At 45.5% G+C, this 18,551-nt stretch overlaps 1 protein-coding gene and 1 non-coding gene across 5 annotated transcripts in view; one reads left to right on the top strand and one right to left on the bottom strand.

Annotated features, from left to right (window-relative positions):
- Nucleotides 1-3,179: 3,179 nt before the first annotated feature.
- Nucleotides 3,180-3,303, bottom strand: LOC118678049. Its single transcript, XR_004974723.1, has one exon. It is a non-coding gene; the product is annotated as a small nucleolar RNA SNORA11 (small nucleolar RNA).
- A 2,063-nt stretch (nucleotides 3,304-5,366) lies between these two features.
- CTPS1 (CTP synthase 1) overlaps nucleotides 5,367-18,551 on the top strand; it is a 30,203-nt gene continuing 17,018 nt past the window's right edge. For 2 of the 4 annotated variants that reach the window (XM_036349315.1, XM_036349316.1), the window contains exons 1-7: nucleotides 5,376-5,503; nucleotides 8,707-8,885; nucleotides 11,119-11,289; nucleotides 13,555-13,655; nucleotides 14,548-14,664; nucleotides 17,056-17,139; nucleotides 17,594-17,674. In XM_036349315.1, the coding sequence (XP_036205208.1) occupies nucleotides 5,412-5,503; nucleotides 8,707-8,885; nucleotides 11,119-11,289; nucleotides 13,555-13,655; nucleotides 14,548-14,664; nucleotides 17,056-17,139; nucleotides 17,594-17,674 (825 nt within the window). In that variant the 5' untranslated portion in view covers nucleotides 5,376-5,411. Of the gene's footprint in view, nucleotides 5,504-7,815; nucleotides 7,879-8,096; nucleotides 8,174-8,706; nucleotides 8,886-11,118; nucleotides 11,290-13,554; nucleotides 13,656-14,547; nucleotides 14,665-17,055; nucleotides 17,140-17,593; nucleotides 17,675-18,551 lie in introns of all 4 variants that reach the window. The other 2 variants (XM_036349318.1, XM_036349317.1) reach the window with 2 other exon arrangements.

The following is an 18,551-nucleotide window of genomic DNA, read 5'->3' as shown; positions in this document are numbered from 1 at the left end:
GGCAGCTGGGAGAATGCTAGTCGCCCAGAGGGAGCCTGGACAATATGGACACACTGACCCGTCAGTGATCCTCAGTCCACGAATCACCCCGGGGAAACATTGCCTGGAAACCCTGGAGACACTTGGGCTATTGAGATGAGCAGACGAAAGGATTGCTCTCTTGGTGTCTTCGACCAACTGAAGTACAACATTTGACTTTCTTGCAGGATCACTCATTTGTCTTGGTCAGATAGGTGGGGAAAAAGCCAGATCGTGAAGAAGTAAAAAGTCACAAGGTAATTTCATAGTCTCGATTCAGTTCATCCCCTATTTCCTGAGGGCTTGCCATGTGCCAAGCACCGTGCCAGGCACTGTGGACAGAACGCTCTGCCTCTGGAAGGGTGCAGAGGCCCCTTGCTTAGGAGAAAGTGGTGAGAGCATGTCTTGAAGCTCTGGTCGTGTAAGGAGCACTGTTTTTAGGTGAGGATATGTTTGAGGACGTTCTTGAGGGCCTATGGAAGTTTGGGGAAGGCGTCACCATCCCTTCTTGCATTTACTGGAGCCAAAAAGAGGCAGTTTTCTCCCTCAATCTAGACAGAAACAAGTCCAGATAATCTCAATATAACGTGGTAAGTGAGGGGACAGATGAATAAAGAGAGGGCCCTATAGATCAACGAGCATGAGAGGCCAGAGGGGTTCTCACAGGTGAGAATACTGGAAATGGGTCCCGTTTGCCATGTTTTCTGAACCCAAAAGTCAAAACATATGATCTGAAAAGCGTTGCTTTTTCTCTGTTAATTGCCTGCTGATGGGCTAGCCTGTGTGTTACTGGAAATTGCCTGCCTAAGGGCTATGGGTGTATGGTTTGGGATCCACCCATAGCATAGCCCTTAGGCAGGGATGTTCCAGTGACACACAGACTATTCTTATCAATAAGGATTTACATGAGTAAAGGTGGGGAGGTTGCTTCAGTTACCATTATCTGGATTAACAGAGGTGGTGCACAGCTCTGACCTTTGCTAGGGCTTCAAAGGTCACCAGCCTTCCGGTTCTCTGTCTACACCTCTGCCAGTGAAGACAATAGGCGGTTTCCCACATCGTTACAAGTCTGGAATACATGGTGATGTTAGTTATGATATATTCATGAACTAAGCATTTATTGTTATGCTTGCATAATAACATGTCTTTTTAAAGTGTTTTGTTCCTTCCCATTTATGACATTTCCCCTACATGTGTTATTGAGGCACTAGTGTATGATTATACCAAATAGTCATATATACCAGTAATACATGGTATCGTATGCCTATATGAGACAGGTGTCTCTATCAGATTATTCTGGCATGCCAGTGAAGGGCATTAATTAATTCTGCTCATTTGATTGTTAAAGGCCTTTGAATTTAACTTGAAGCTCAGAATAGCTTTATTCCATGTATCTCCCAGAGAGTGTAATATTGAGTTCACTGTCCCTCAAAATCTACCCAGCACTCAAGCCAGAGAACAACCTTCAGAGAGGAACGCTGGAAGATGCTTTATCATTTATCCTGAACAAGCCAGGTCTTCAGATGGCTTCCCCCCCACACGACATGCCACTGGCATTGCTTTGGTTCTCTGCAGAACCACGTTGCCTGAGCTGTACTTTGTAGCTCTGCCATCAGCCTTTGTTGACAATCATAAGGAACAGCCCTGTGCCCGTTGCCTGTGTGTCTGCTGTATGGATGTTATTGAGACCATTCATCTTTACGTGATAAAACCTGTGTCCTCTCCATGAAGACTCACAAGAGAAATTAATTTTTCATCTCAGTGGCAAGAACAAAGGTCTTTTTAATTCATTCAGTAAACATTTACTGAGCATCTACTACTTGCAGGCCATGTGAGATGTTGTGGATATACTAACAAATGAAACAGTCTGGTAGGGAACACAGACATCAAATAACCAATTAGCCCATTCATTATTATAGTTTTGATAAGTGCTAACAAGGAAAAATAGTAGGTGGAGCTTAGGGGTGCCAGTAGGGGACTTAGGGGGTCAGTGAAAGGTTATTAAAGGAAGTGGTATTTCTCCTGAGCAATCTCGTAATTTTCTACTTAACCATACTTATCCTCTTCCTTTTGGCTGCTGGGAAGTTAAAAGTCAAATTTTGGACTCATCTCTTAAAAGGGTATAGGATTTGAGGTCTAATTTAATTTCTGGATTCATTTATTTGTGGAACAAATGTTTATCACATGCCTACTGTGCACTGAGGCTAGCTAGGCACTGAGCAAGCAACAGTACATCAGAAAAGCAGGTCCCAGGCCTCACAAGAGGGCACTTTGGACAAGGAAAGGAACTATTAAAACTCAAGTTGTACCTGCGATGCTTGGGGAAATGAGCTCAAGAGAGAGGGAAGAAATTGGAGACAGAAAGAGCAAACAACACTTTCTAGGAGTTGTGCCTAAAAGGGGCACAGAAAAATGGGGTAGCCAGAGAATGATGTAGTCAAGAGAAGGGTTTTAAGATGGGGGAAACTGCATCATGCTACTGATCTGGTAGAGCGGGAAGCGGCATTGATGCCGGAGGGGAGACCTAGAGTGACATCCTTGAGTTGAGGGGATATGGCACTTGAAGTGACCACTAGGAGCACAGTTTGCCCGCTATAGTTGGTCCACAGTGCAGGGAGGAAGGCAGAGCTTGTGTACACAGATAAAAGATTGATGGATACAGTGGTGAGAGCTCAAGGAAGTTCTCCTGGTGGCTTCTCTCTCTCTCTCTCTCTCTCTCTCTCTCTCTCTCTCTCTCTCTTTCTCTCTCTCTCTTTCTTCAGTGAAATAGGAAGCAAGACCATCAGCTGAGAGAGAGTATGGGGGAGGGGATGGCAGAGGTTTGAGGAAGAAGGGAGTGTCCAGGGGTCATCTAGAAGAGCAGCTGAGTAAACAGCTCACTTTTAAAATCTCCTACAGGATCTTCATTACCTCAGCAAGTATGCTGTCAGTGTCCATCATGCCCCAGGCACTTTGATAAACACCAAATACTTCTTAAAAGAATGCGTGGCCGTACACTTCAAACACGTCGCAAGCACGTGTTAGATTTGAAGCTGAGTGCAGTTTGGGCAGCTTGGCAGGGCGGGAGCAGGGTGATCCAGATTTGGAAAGAGTCATACGCTCTCTTTTTTTAAAATCCATTTGTTTGAGTGATTCTCTCTCTCTCTCTCTTTTTTTTTGTAATGTATAGGGCGGAATGTCACAGGAGGCCGTAGTGTGCGGCCCCGTGAGGAGTAAGCCCAAGTGGCTGTTGGGTGAGCTGTACACAGAGGCCACTCTTCAGGCGCTCTGCTCTCTCCACACCCAATGAGTGACTCTCTTGAAATACAAATCTGATCATATCACACCTTAAAAAAAACAAAAACTCTTTAATGAAGATAGAAAAGAACTTGTGACAAATTGCTTCGGAGGAAGAAAACAGGAATACTCGGGTACAGAGGTGAGAGACTTACTTTTTAAGTGTTTAAAGAAAAAAAATTAACCATGTGCATGTAATTCACTACTCAAAAGAAAAACAAAACCCCCTCCTCAAAAGTTTCTTGGTTTTCCACTGCTCTTAGGAGGAAAAAAATCCTTAACTTGGTCTAGAATGCTCTACATGATATAGCCCTGCCCCCTCTCCAGCCTGATCTCACGTTAATCTCTCCCTTTGCCGCTCTCCAGCGCAGTTACTGGCCTTCCGATTCAGCTGTGCTAGGCTCCTCTGGGCTTCAGGACCTTTCTTTCTACAGGCTTTTCTTCCGGCCTCACTCATTCTTACCCTGATCTCTTCCCTCCCTTTCTTTTGCCAGTAAACTTCAGGTCTCAATTCTAAAGACACTTTTTTTTCATGTGTTAATGTAAGAAACATTCAAACCCGTAAAAAATTTTTGTGAGTTTATTTGAGCCAAACTGTCGAACAATTGTCAGAAAGAAGAATCTCAATGAAAATGGTGGTTTCCACCTATTTTTATAAATTACCACCAAAGGCCTTAGCCGGTTTGGCTTAGTGGATAGAGTGTGGACCTGCGAACTAAAGGGTCCTGAGTTTGATTCCAGTCAGAGGCACGTGCCAGGTTGTGGGCTACATGCCCAGTAGGGGCATGCAGGAGGCAGCTAATCAATGATTCCCTATCATCATTGATGTTTCTATCCCTCTCCCTTCCTCTCTGAAGTCAATAAAAAATATATATTAAAAATAAATTCCCATCAAAGGAGATATAAGTGGGTTACATGAAATCCATTGGTGATAGGTTAAGGAGATGGGAGAAAGCAAATGGGGGGGAAACCTCTGAGATTAGATAAAAAGTAAAATGATAGACATTTTATATGCTTCTTTAAAAAATTTTTTTTAATTGATTTCAGAGAGGAAAGGAGAGAGAGAAGAAACATCAATGATGACAGAGAATCATTGAACAGGTGGCTCCTGCACGACCCACACTGGGGATGGAGCCTGCAGGACCTGGAATTGAATCCTGACCTCCTGGTTCACAGGTGCAACACTCAGCCACTGAGCCACACCTGCAGGGCAACACATGCTTCTTTTACATGGGTGGGCACAGGATAGTTAATAATTAACCCGGTAACAATAACAATGAGGGAATTTGTGGTCTCCTTGCCCTGGTGTCCTGACGCATTGGTTGTACCCGGAAGGGTCCGGAAAAGGGGAAATTACAAGTTACCCTGACATTCCAAAGGTATGCTATCATGGATGCAAAAAGACAATAGGTTCAGTTAAGATCAAAGCTGATCTTTGTCAGAGAAGATACTGGCCTAGGACATGGCTACCCATCATAGACTGCTTTTTAATTTAAAATTTTAATTTAAAATCAGACCATCCTTTGTGGTTACGTGAGGTCTCTGAGTTTGCAAGGCCCCCATGCTGCCTTCCCTAAGTTAGTCAGGTTAGCTCGTGGCTCCTTTTTGCCCACAGAGGGAAGACTTTCCCCGCCTGCATCCCCAACCCCCACCAGACTCGGTCAGCCCCCCATCCCCCTCCCAACGCTCACTTCCCTGGCATGCACTGCAGCGGCAGCCACTTATGAAAATGGTGAAGTGTAATTCGCTGGTCAGTGGGCTTCACTACATCGTCAGACCCAGGACAGGGTCCCTGGGAGCCCAGCATAGGGCGTGGCTCAGCGCGTGCTCAGGGAGCGTTAGCCGGATGACAGGACGCAGGACCGGCCACCGCCAGGGATGATGTGGGGGAGAGGGGGCTGGTGAGGACGGAGCGTGCCCAGTCTGCAATAGCGACTTCTCCAGCGTCAGCAGGTGGAGGGCCCTGGGGACCAGCCCGCAGGGTGGGCAGGCGAGCGAGTCCGCCCTGCGCCTGCGCACCCCGGCTCCACCCTGGGGAGGGTCCGTCCGCCCGCCCCGCCCCCCGCCTGTGCGTGCGCACCGCCTAGGGCCCGCCTCCGTGAAGGACTGCCGGGCGCATGCGGCCGGGCTGCTTCACTGGCTGCCGGGCCCAGCACGCTCGTCGCCCTCCCCGCTCTCCGCCGCCTGGAGGATCTGAAGCGGCCCTCAGGTAGGCTGGCCCCGGAGACCCCGGGGAGCTGTTCTCCGTGTGGAAACCCGCGGCGCGAGCTGAGCCGCGCGGGACAGCCTCGCCGCCGGGTGACGGGCACCGCTCGCACCAATCAGGGGTGACGCGGGGCGCCGGCCTGCCCAATGGGTTGCGTGCCTAACGGGAGTGGGGCGGGCGGCCGGACCGGCTAGGAGCCGGCTCCCGCGCGCGGGGCCGCGTGGCCGGGCGCCGCTGGGGAGACGGGCCGCAGTGGGCGGGGGGGCAGCGGGAAAGGCCACGGCGTCGCGTGGCGAGGCCCAGCCGCGGGAGGCCGGGGGTGGCGCGGGGACGGAGAGGGCCGTTGAGCGCGGGAGCCCGCGGATGCCGCGCCTTTCGGACGGCCGGGGGCCACGTCTCTCCGGCCTCGAGGCGCGGCCGTCCCTTCGCTGGGAGGGGGGTTAAGGTCCGAGACACGCCGGTCGCGGCGGGAAGGGTTCCGCGGCCGGGCTGCCTCCCCCCGCCCCCACCCCCCCGTCGCGCCCCGAGTGCGGTGGCGGAAGGGGCCTTGGAGCCCGCCGGGCCTGACAGCCTCCCGGTGCTGTTCGCTGCAGCCCCGCCGCCGGCCGCCTCCCTTCCCGGCCGCCCGGGGTGGCGATGTGGCATTTCCAAGTGAAGTCCCCGTGTCTGCGTGGCGCATTGTCGTCTACACGCGTTATGACTTGAATCTTCAGCAGTGACACCAGCGACGTGGAGATGGTCACCCCATTTCACAGATGCAAGGACTCGGGCTCCAGGCGGCCTAAGTGACTTGACAGCTCTCATCTCCGAACACAGTGGTGGAGCTGGAACTGGCTCTCGCGGCATTTAACAACAAAAGAAGCTTTTTCTCTCTCCCATCTTTGTTGAATTCCTGTGATGCATCGTGGTTTTTGTTACTCCTTAGCTTAGAGACCTTCCGGTGTCTCCATCACCTGCAGAATAAAGTTCAGATTGGACATTCACGTTTTCCCATGATGGGGCCCCTTGCCTGCCCTCCCGCTGTCTCCCCCTCCTAGCCCTTCTCTCTGTCGGCCCCGCCTGTTTTCTGTGGGCAGCCTTCACCTTCCTGTGCACTGTTCGCCTTCCCCTGCTTCAAGCCACGCAGTCAGACTTTGAGGCCCGTTGCAAGTGTCTCGGGTCAGCAAAGCTGGAGCATCTGGGTCCCTCCCTGGGATTTCTCCTTCCTTCCAGATGGGTCAGGGCACTTCGCCCTGGTGGTGTCACTGGAAGCTTTCTGCTCTCTGCCCCCTCCATCCCCTTCGCATGCTGTCCCTCTGCTCTCACCATCACTGGATTACTCATTTCTTTATACATGTTTTGTCTCTAACTGGACTGCCAGCCGCTGGAGGTATGGGCCCAGATCTGACGGATGGTGGTCCCCAGTGTCTGGCTCAGGAGCACTTACATGCTCACAGTACTGGGTAGTCCAGGACTGCCAGCCCCCACCTGGTTTTGAGCACATGGAATATTTATTGCCGGTAACGGTGGGAGACGGCAAGAATCACCCCTAAAGAGAGGGGTTACCTTTTACAGTAAAACGGGCGATTCAGATCTAAATGGTGAGATGAGTCGCCTTCCTCTGTAACCCACTCTGAGTGGCTGAGGAATTTCTAAGAACATCCAAATTTAGTAAGACCAGGCATGGTCTCTGGGATAAACCTGGCCGGGGCATATCTAAAATATAACCAAGTCTGATTCATGTGTCAGGAAGGAACTGTTTTACTTTAAGGGAACAGTCAGAGAAGTGTTTCCCCCACATAGGGACATGGGGTCGAATAAGTTTGGGGAAACTGCATGCTGTATACTCCTTTTTTTGGAGGTCACCTTAAATGTCACCTTATTAAAGGCTCCCAGAGGTCTTGCATTGAAGAAACCAATTGACTGTTTAGCCAGCATCCCAGCATTTCTCTTATTTATCTGTCTCTAAAGCCCTTTTTGGGAACCCCGTGTGCATTTTGTAGAAACCCAGAGCATGCTATTGGAAATGTTACAGAAGAGGATAGAGCAGGACATGGTCACGGGGTCTTCTGTCTGTCTTGGGTCTTCTGTCTGTCTTCTGTCGGGGGGAAGACATTCTAAGCATTCTCATCTTCTTGCCAAGTGTGTCTTGCTTTGGGGAAGAGCAGGTGGGAGATTGTTCCAAGCAGAACTCCTGGTTCCTTGTTCCTTTCTTAGCTTATTTTTATTATAATTTGGCTTCACATGATGTGTTCCCAGAGAAGGACCTGACTTGGCCAAAGCAAGCATCTCTTTTTCTCCTTGGTGATTGTGTTTCTCATTTTGATCACATTTAGGTTTGTTGACCAAATGATGTTTCTGGACCTTTGAAGCTGTGGGCCAGTGGTAAATGCCCCCTGGTGAGCCTGTCACTGTCTCCTCCACTTCTTGTCTGTGCTGCTGTACATCTATCCATCCCTTTTATCTCTTGGACTCTGTTTCTTCCAGACACTGCCACAACTGTCTGGTTCTTTGAATTTAATCTAATCTGCCCTCTCTTTGAGTCCTCCGCCCATTATGTGCTTCACACTGGTTTATTATCTGCTGCCCCTTTCCTCCAATACATAAAACGCTCCAGGTCATAGCTGGGAGAGATGGCTGGCAAGGACCAAGTTATTACACTGCAGAAGAGAGCTACCTTTAAAAGATTTTCAGGTTTCACTGCAACTTCTTCTAAATGTTAAAGTTCATTCCTTTTATTCTGTCTTCCGTAACCTAGAGGAGCTGTGTTTTCTTGGGGCTACATTGTCGTTTAGCCAGAGAGACTATTTCTTTTATGGGAAATCAGAGTGCTCATCCAAGGATGAAATTGCTTTCCCCATGTAGGGAAAATAATGAGGTACCTGCCTGGTATTCCATTGTCTGGTGGTGATGTCAGCCAGCATTTGAGGCGTAGTTTTATCAATAGCTTAAAGTTATTATTATTTTTTATTAGGTTAACTCTAAGGGTTGTTGTCAAAGCTTTAAAAAAAAATAGGTACATTATTTGATTAGCAGTTGCTTTTCAATTCATATTTGACTGAAGCCATTAAGTGACCCAAAAACAACAAAACAACTTTCAGAAGTCATGTGACAGACAGGGAAACCTAGGCTCCAAGAGGGTTATAACTAGTCAGTGGCAGAGCTGGTATTTGAACCTTAGTTTATTTTGTTGAGATATAGTTAACCTGTAATTTTTCCTTCTCCAGGTCAAACAGTAAAATGAAGTACATTCTAGTTACTGGTGGTGTTATATCAGGAATTGGAAAAGGAATCATCGCCAGCAGTGTGGGCACAATACTGAAGTCATGTGGTTTACATGTAACTTCAATTAAAATTGACCCGTACATTAATATTGATGCAGGAACATTCTCTCCTTACGAGCATGGTAAGCACAGTGCATTTTTCTTTCTTTTTTCTTTTATTTATTTTTTGTTAATTCTCACCTGAGGATATTTTTCCATTGATTTTTAGGGAGTGGAAGGGAGGGGGAGAGACAGAGAGAGAGAAACATCAGTGTGAGAGAGACACACATCAAGTGGTTGCCTCCCACTTGTGCCCGGCCAGAACCGGGGATCAGGCATGCAACTGATCAGAATTGAACCCAGGACCTTTAGTCTGCAGGCCGACTCTATCCACTGAGCCAAATGGGCTAGGGCCCTTTTTTCTTTTTAAAAATAACTGTGTAGTGCGTAGAAGAAATGTCAGTCGGCCCTAGGAAATTGTGTGTATTTTGCATAACATAACTTCCATTTCTTGCCTTCTAAAAAGGTCCTTAGAGTAGCAGAATGACACTTTTCTCACCTAGTCAGAGAGGAAGGAGAAATCTTAATATGCTATGTAGAAATTAGAGTGTAGAGGTTTCTGTTACAGAAATAATAGAAATTATCTTTCTGGCAGCTGAGTGAAAATCTGTCACTTCGATTGAAAATAGGTAATCTGTTGACATAACTTCCTTTAAATATTTGAGAACAGGGGTGTATATTTATTTTTGCTGGACCCAAGCTTTACAAATAGGATGTATGGAAAGATAATAAAGAAATAGAGTTTTCCCTGGTATAAGAAAGATCTTGATAATAGCAAGCACCTTCCAAGATGGAGGTAACTGAGCCCTACAAGTTGCGTGTTCCTATGATGGAGGTGTCCATTCAAACAGGCTGATGGACCACTTTGCAGGGATTTCGGCAACAATTAAATGCTGGAGCTTCTGTTTTGCTAACAGAGTTTGGATAATATAAACGAGCATCTTTTGAGGTGAGTGAAAAGTTGAAATTGTTAAAGGAGGATAGGAGAGTACCTACCAACTGTGATACCTGATTGACTAAAGTACCTAAAAGATTAATTGCTTAAAACTGGGGAGAGATGTACTAATAGAACATACTTCCTAAGTTTTTAAATTCTGTTTTCATATTCCTACGTTCTAAGCCTGTCTAATAAGGAGGGGATATGCTAATTGACCATCACACCCTCACAAGATGACGGTACCCACAGCCAATCAAGAGGGAATATACTAATTGACTGCCACACTCTCACAAGATGGCAGTGCCTAGTCCCCTCAGCCCTGCCTCATCCAGCCTCAGTCACCTCAGCCCCACAGGGGAGGGCAGTTGGAGGCGATCAGGCCGGCAGGGGAGGGCAGTTGGGGACAATCATGCCGGCAGGGGAGCAATTAGACGTCGATCAGGCCAGCAGGGGAGGGGTTAGGGGGCTATCAGGCTGGCAGACGGAGTTGTTAGGGGCAGTCAGGCAGGCAGGCAAGTGATTAGGAGCCAGCAGTCCCAGGTTGTGAGAGGGATGTCCCAGATTGGAGAGGGTGCAGGCTGGGCTGAGGGACACCCCCACCCCCGTGCATGAATTTCCTGCACTGAGCCTCTAGTGTTGAGATAAACATTTGTAAGGGTGAGTGTCACCAGGGCAAAATCTATGTGTAATAAATAGCAATAGGAAAAGATGGACATAAGGGGCAATATTTCCTACAGAATTCCTGAGCAGAGGATAAGCCCTCTCTGAGGGGGAAAATAAGACATTTTTTTCCTTTCCTGTGTTTGAGCTTATCTCTTATTATGATGGTAGGAACAAACCAACCATTCTGGGCAAAATTGCTAGAATGAGGAATGAATGTGAAACAAAGGGATGGGAAACACTTTCAGTTTCACAACTTTGTTTAGGACTAAAGTGTAGCCCAGAGCTGGCTTTTAGAATCAACGACCTTAACATATACAGTATATGTCTTGTTTAAGCCTTGAATCAAGTCATGCTTTTATCACATTTCAAATCTTGCTTTGCTCAAGTATTAGAATTTGTTGAAAACAACAGATGCCATTCTAACTGTAAAGTCTCATATGTCCACAGCCCTTTGGGCTATAATTTTCTTCAATTCCATGCTATTTCAGAACTATCTGATTCAGACTCAGTTTGTTGACAGACTGGAGTGTGAAGTTACCTTTTGGAGAATGGTCGGTGATTTTATGTGTGCGTCCTATTTAGTTACCTAGAAGTAAATTTCTTTGCTTTGCGTATAGGTAACTTTGTTCTAGTTGAGTGTTTATGTTTTGGTATGCAAGTTGTGCCATGGCATGTGTATTTTTCATTACCCTAAACATCTTCACTGTTTACTGCAGGTGAGGTTTTTGTACTGGATGATGGTGGAGAAGTTGACCTTGACCTGGGTAACTATGAGCGTTTCCTTGACATCCGCCTCACGAAGGATAACAATCTGACCACCGGGAAGATATACCAATATGTCATTAACAAGGAGCGCAAAGGGGATTACCTGGGGAAAACCGTCCAAGGTAATCCTGGATTTGCCTTCAAAGTTTAAAAATCTTAACCATTTGAATTTCTTTTGTGTATTGTTATTGAAATATGCCGCCAGTTGACTCAAACAATAACTTGAAGAAGCCATCACTGCTCTGTGCACAGCACTGAAGCTGTCAGTCTGGTGGTGTGATTTGAGTCCAGAGAGCTGTTGTCTTTATACAGTACAGTGATGAGTGTGAAGTGATGAAGGCAACTAGGTTAGGGCAGTAAGCCTGACTGTGTGTGTGGGGGGGCGGGGGGGGGTGTTGTGTCTATGTATAGGTAGTGATAGGGAAAAGGCATGCATCATGTGCATTGGTTTTAGGCTCCTCATCAGTGCAAATGGGCTAGGGGAGTCTGATAAGTGGGCCTCAGTCCTCTTGAGCTATCACCAGCCCAGTTTCACTTGTATCTGTTTGCTGTCTTGGGGTTTGCATGGTGGTTCATTTGAGAAAAGTGCTGGTTTGAAAAAGGTAGGGTTGGAAAACCCTGACCTAGTATAATGACATACAAACTTTTGGGGCCGATAAAAAGTGGCTTTCACCTGGGTTAGGAGAATAGATCTGCTTTTGGCTTCAGGCTTTCCTGGACTGAAAACCAAAGGTCCCTCTGACAATGAGCAACTCTAGACCAGATTCTAGCCTAATCGGGTCCTGTTTACACCTTAGCTCTGCCACTTACCAGCTTTATGAACATAGGTGTGTTACTTAACCTCTCAGATCTGGTTTCCTTTTCTGTAAAATGAAGATAATAACAGTATCTACTTCTCCGGGATGTTAGGAGGATTAAAGGAGCTAAGTCAGTAAAGTGTTTCTTTTGAGTTCCTGACACTGTACACAAAGGGGCCAATTTGGAATTATAATGACCTTGATTATACAGTTCGTTTTTCTAGGCTCCAGTGTATTTGTCCATTTATTCATTCCTTCATCAAATATGTTGTGAATGCTCACTGCAGGTAGTCAGACCTCCCTGGTGCTGGGAATACTTGATGAAGAAGATCAAAGAGGCCATTGCCCTTGTGGAGGTTACACACAGATGGAATGAGGTGTCTGTTAGGAGCTGTGATGGAAGAAGAGTGAAGAGAGATTGAGAAAGTGGTGGGGAGAGCCAGTTGGACAGGTGCTCAGGGAAAGCCTCCAAGGAGAGGATGTGTGAGCTGAGAGGCTAGCCATGGGAGGAATAGAAGGTGGAGGGTGCATGTCATGTACCAAGCTGCAAGGCTGCAGAGGGCTTGACCAGGGAAATGAGGAGCTGTTAAGGCTGAGCACAGGACCCAGGGGGATGGTGAGAGGTGGGGGCTGCAGCAAGGTCATATGGGGCCTACTGGGCCCCAGCCTGGAGTTTGGATTTTACTCAGAGCATAAATTCAGGGAGTGGTGAACTCTGATTGGCATTTTTAAAAGATCACTTTAGCTGCTGTGTATGGAATAATGAATATCCTTGTGCTTGAGGCACTGCTGGCTCTATATATAGCAAGTTAAACAGTAATCTCTGCCCCTTAGGAATTTGTTATCAGAATCTGACAGTTATGATTTTAAAGTTTTTAGCAATAGCTGGCATTTATTGAGCACTGACATGCTAGACATTCTGCTTAGCATTTTACCAGTGCTGTGTCATGTAATTTGCACGGCTTTATGAAGGAGAAGCTATTATCTCCAGTTCATGGAGAGGGAAATTGAGCTTAAGAATAGTTAAGTAATTTGCCCAAAGATCCACCCCTAATGAGAGGTGGAACTGAGACATGAATCCAGACATTCTGAGCCCAGAGGTTGTGCTTGTGACTACTCTGCTCCACTGTACTGTCTCGCAGTGGATTGTCTCCCCTCTGGGAATCTGGAAACATAATGGGACAGGGTCCTGGTTTCTCTTGTTCCTTGACAAGCACCCAGGTTGACTTGCCCACCTTCAGCGGTAAGCAGTGGGGCAGCCACGTGGTCTGCCGTGTGGCTGTGCAGCCAGGGTAGACCGGCTCAGGGGCAAGAACTCCGATGTGGGTCAGGACGCCACTCTCAACCCTACTGTCCTCGAGTGTCTCCAGCCACCACTGGGCAGTCTGGAAAGAAGGCTGTTGGGAGTGGGAGCAGGAGCCCAAAGGTTTTTTTTAAGGTCATTTAAGGGTGCTCTCAAAAAATATTTTTGTGATCCCTTTGCCTCTCTGTGAAGGCAAAGAGTGCAGCCATTTGTTGTTAAAGGTAAAGTGTGTCTTCCTCATCTATGCTGATGGAAAAGTGTGAGTCCCACTTTTTTCTCCTTCTCAGTTGTCCCTCACATCACAGACGCAATCCAGGAGTGGGTAATGAGACAGGCATTAATACCTGTGGATGAAGATGGCCTGGAACCTCAAGTGTGTGTTATCGAGGTGTGTATAAGTCTTTCCTAAACCCTGTGATTCCTGAGTAGGTGGCCAAGTGTACCTGTTCACCTCCTTAGTCAGCCATCAGCAGCGAAGCCCTTGACCCTCCTAACTGTGATGTGGCAGGTGGGGCCATAGCAACAGTCATGTGGATCGGCTATGCAGTCAAAACTGATACCTTGTCCGAGCAATTCTCCTTTTTCAGCATTTATACATCTATGTGGTGTGGACTCTGACACATTGTGTTTCTCTGAATGAATGATGTGTTTCTCCTTTGGTTTCAGTTTCTGTATTCCTGCTTTGCTTATCCTAGCTGTTGGATCTCTGTTCCTGCAAAATTAAGAGACTCGAAAGTTCCAGCAGCTAGTTTGTAACTGATACTTAAAAAAAAAAAAAAATTATATATATATATATATATACACACACATATATTTGTTTATTTCAGAGAGGAAGGGAGAGGGAGAGAGAGATAGAAGCATCAATGATGAGAGAGAATCATTGATCAGCTGCCTCCTGCACGCCCCATTGGGGATTGAGTCCGCAACCTGGGCATGTGCCCTGACCGGGAATCAAACTGTGACTTCCTGGCTCATAGGTAGATGCTCAACCATGTGGGCTAGGCTGCAAATGATGCTTTTTAATACAAAAGTTTTTTGTGGATAAGTGGATAAGATTTAGGTTGCTCTGTGACTCTCTTACAAATAAAATTCCTAGTACATCTTTCGCCTGCCCTTTTTCTTGAAATGATGTGGAAAGATCCATGATAATCTTGGGGAATGGTAAGCCCATCCAAAAAAAGTAATCTTTTAGCACAAAGAAATACCTAATTACTGTCAGAAAACTAACCCACAGGAGGGAGGTTTAGTACTTAACCTCTAAAATAACTTTGTTTCTCTAGCTCGGTGGAACAGTGGGAGATATAGAAAGCATGCCATTTATTGAGGCCTTCCGTCAGTTCCAATTCAAGGTCAAAAAAGAGAACTTTTGTAATATTCACGTCAGCCTAGTTCCTCAGGTAAGTCATTCAAAACTTGGAGGTGATGGAGAGGAGGGAGAAAAGAATGATTTTCACTCCTTTTCTGTTTTAAATATTTGAGCTGTAGGAAGCAGAAAATAAAAACTTCTTTGTGAATTTTAAGTTACGATCATACTTTCTGAAAAGATCCAGTGGAAAACATTTGGGAAAATAATCAGGGACGTTGCAGTTAAAGCTGGTGAATTCAACATGTCCGTTTGTCTTTAACCACATGGTGAAGCCCATGACAATTATGGTAAAGGGAATTTTTATATAGACAAAAATTCACAAAGATAAATACTGAGAGAGGAGTCAACAGTAACAAAAATTAGGAAGGCAGAAAGCAGGTAGACATGTGGAAACTGACTTAACAGACCTGGGAGAGCTGGATCCTAAGCCTGCATCAGGAAAAGAGAGAAGTAATCCAGTTTGCCCTCCAGAGGCTCAGGAATGGGCAGCATCCGGTACCTCTGGGAGTGGGAATAAGGGTGAGGCTTATAATTGCTGTTCCAGAAGCAGTAAAACCTCTTGGGGGTCTAACTGCTTCTGGAAGGCAGTTGTGAGCCCCACCCTTCCCTAATGTGCACAGTGGGGCACTAGCCCCGCCCCCACCTTGGCAGAAGACTGGAGGTTTCTTTCTTTGAAGAGAGATTCTGAATGAGCAGACACTAGCGATATTTGAGGGCAGTAATACTGAACTAAAGGAAGTGTAATTTGATGCTCTTGAGACACCCTATCTTATTCTTCCACTTGGTTCCCAGAAACATCACAGCCAGGCTTGGACCTTCCATATAGGAGATTGTAAGATTCTTCCTGGGGTGTATGACCAGCCCAGGAGAAAACACACTGCCCTCAGAGGCTCCCCAGTGAAACAGGCCAGCCAGTTCCCAGGGAGGACCTGGTGGACAAGTCCATGCACTCTCACGGAACTTCCACTTAGCTTTTAAATATGAGCTGGGAGCAAGTGATCACCAGACATTTGTAGAAAGTATCTAACATGCAAGAGATCATACAATAGGAAAAAAAGAAAATTAGAGGAAATTAAAGCTCTGCAGGGAGCAGGAAACTTTAAAACAATCTGTCATTAATATCCTTAGAATTAAAGGGAAATAACCTGCATCTCTTTGACAAAGCTGGATACCCAAGAAGGGAATATTCAGAGAATAGAAAATTCTTGGGGATTAAAAATTGGATAGCAGAACTGAAAAATTTAAGAGAAAGAAAGTTGATGAAATACCCTGGGAAGTAGAACAGAAAGATCAAAAAGAGAGAAAAACCAAGAAAGTTGAGGAATGGTCCAGGAGTTTTAACATCCAAATAATAGGATATTCCAAAAAATAATAAATGGAGAGGGAACGAGTCTGAACCAGGGGCCCATAAGCTATGCCCACAGGTCAAATCAACCCAGCCTGTTTTGAAAATTGTATGGAAATATGACCACACCCTTATGTTTATGTATTGTCCATGCTGCTTTTGTATTAAAAGAGCAAAGTTGAGTAGTTGTGACAGAATGCATGGCCAACAAAACCTAAAATATTTATCTGGCCCTTTATAGAAAAAAAATTTTTGCTGTAAACAATTCAAGGAAATTTCCAGACATGAGTTTTTAGATTGAAAGGGCCCACTGAATGCCTAGCATATTGAATGAAAAATGAACCACACCAAGGCACATCCTTGTGAAATTTCAGAATAATGGGGAAGAAATTATAAAGGGCTCTAAAGAGAAACATCAAAAATCAGTATGGCATTCAACTTTTCACCAGCAATACTGGAAGCTAAAAGTGAAGCTGTTTCCTAATAAATTCTTGGGAAAATGATTTTCAACTTAGAATTCTATACCCAGCAAATGTATCTGTTAAGTGTGAGAGGAGAATAAAGATAATTTAGTACATAGAAAACTCAGCATACCAACAAAACAAAACAGAAAGCCACACAGAAAAACAAACATTTGGACCAGAAAGGAAAAGTATGGCACACGGCTTAACGGTGGACAGTATTTAACTACTTTCAAAAGTCATAAACACTGATGAGGGATCGTGAGGTGGGGGGCTGCAGGCTCAGAATGGTTGCATGTGTAGAATGTAACAAGGAAATCAATAAAAAATGCCTCAAACTATAAGTCAGGAGTCAGCAATAAAGCATACTAAAGGGATCAGTTAAAAGAGTGAAAGAGTGGCTGGCTGTCTCTAGGCTTTGGCACCACTGGTCTTTAGGACAAACTTTGTAGAGCTGTTTGACTCTAAAATATGTGATGTGTAACTTTTACACACACAAAAATGAAATGAAGGATCAAATAATCTATTTCCCCATTAAGAAGGGGGTTTCCGGAAAAAGTCAGACTTGAAAATTCCTACCATAGAGCAAGTAACATTTTTTTCTTTTGTAAAATAGCCCAGTTCAACAGGGGAACAGAAGACTAAACCCACCCAGAATAGTGTTCGGGAACTCAGAGGCCTTGGGCTTTCTCCAGATCTGGTAAGAGTTCCTTATTTCTTGGTTTCAGCATGATCTTGTGTGTCTCATTAAAATCTCTTCCGTGGCACCCAATCCCTTTGTTTTCTTGGCATGCTTTTAGTTGATGGTGGAGAAGTAGGTCTGGTTCTTTGAACTGGGGCTGTAGTTTACAAATATTTCCTTATCTGGCATGTATGTGGTCGTGTCTTATTTCTGCCCTCAGCGAGTCATTTATTCTCTCTTCCCTCCTCACCAAGAACATTGAGGAAACCCCATTTGCCTCTTGTAGTTAATAATCGTATCTGTTTTTCCAGTTTGGGATTTAGGAATTTTAAGTTTGCAAACAGGTAATATTGTCATAATATGCACACATTGTGCTAGGAGTTAGCTTAACAGTGATATTTATTTTCATTTCAATTAGGAGAAAGCCCAGCTTTGTAATCCATTCTAATTATCTTGCTTTCTTTACTACCAGGTTGTGTGCAGGTGTGCAAATCCTCTCGACACATCAGTGAAAGAGAAAATATCTATGTTCTGCCATGTTGAACCTGAACAGGCGAGTAGAAACTCCATCTTCACGTGAATCATTTTTTGCTTCTGATTATCCTGAAGTCTCTTAACCGGTCTCATAAGGCTTATTGTCAGTTTAGGATTTGAGACCACAGACTTCCCTGGAAGAACTGAAACCATTGGCTCTGTGACTCCATGATCCTGTCTTGTGGTTCCCCAATGTACTTTTCCTCTCCTACCTCTCCTCTCCCCACTTCTTGTACTACCTTCTGCAGCCATGCCGAATGGTGTCCGTGCCCCCGGCCCCGCTCTTGGCCTCACAATCCTCCTATTCATTTTCTTCCTTTGGGGCCCAGCTAGGACACAGTATTATCGGAGCAGCTTTACCTGTCAAACCATCTCACTCTTGAACCTCAGTTTGATCTTTGGGCTCACAGGTGCTGATGGTGAGCTCTTATACTGCCCTTTTATGTGTGTCTGTGTGTTTCCCTTAACAGACTTTGAGCTTCTTGAGGGCAGGGCTCACCTTATTCAACTTTATATTCCTGGTGCCTGGTGTCTACGGTGTTGTAGGCTCTAAACATATTTTAGTCTTTTCTGTTATCTGTGCTACAAGGGTACCTATGGTACAGGAAATTCAAAATTTTGGAACTGTAATATGTCTAAGTATGGTGCATGGTATAGAAATTCTAGTGGTGATTAGTTGAGACTGTGGCATTGGTCAGGTTTGGCTGAAAGAGAGTTTATGGATTTGAAGGATTTTATGATTAAGTTATAGATGCTTTGTTTTGCTGCTAGATTATTTGAAGGTCAGGAGACAGAGAGGGGAGAATGAAGCAGCAGGGTTAAAATAAGGAAAATCCATTTATAAGACTACCAGGAGTGTGGATTTGAATATAAAAATATTAAATGCCCTCTCAAAG

This window comes from Myotis myotis, unplaced genomic scaffold (assembly GCF_014108235.1).
Source record: "Myotis myotis isolate mMyoMyo1 unplaced genomic scaffold, mMyoMyo1.p scaffold_m19_p_2, whole genome shotgun sequence".
In the NCBI taxonomy this organism is placed as follows: domain Eukaryota; kingdom Metazoa; phylum Chordata; class Mammalia; order Chiroptera; family Vespertilionidae; genus Myotis; species Myotis myotis.
Note: the sequence above shows the minus strand (reverse complement) of the source record. Positions and strands in the feature narration are given on the sequence as shown.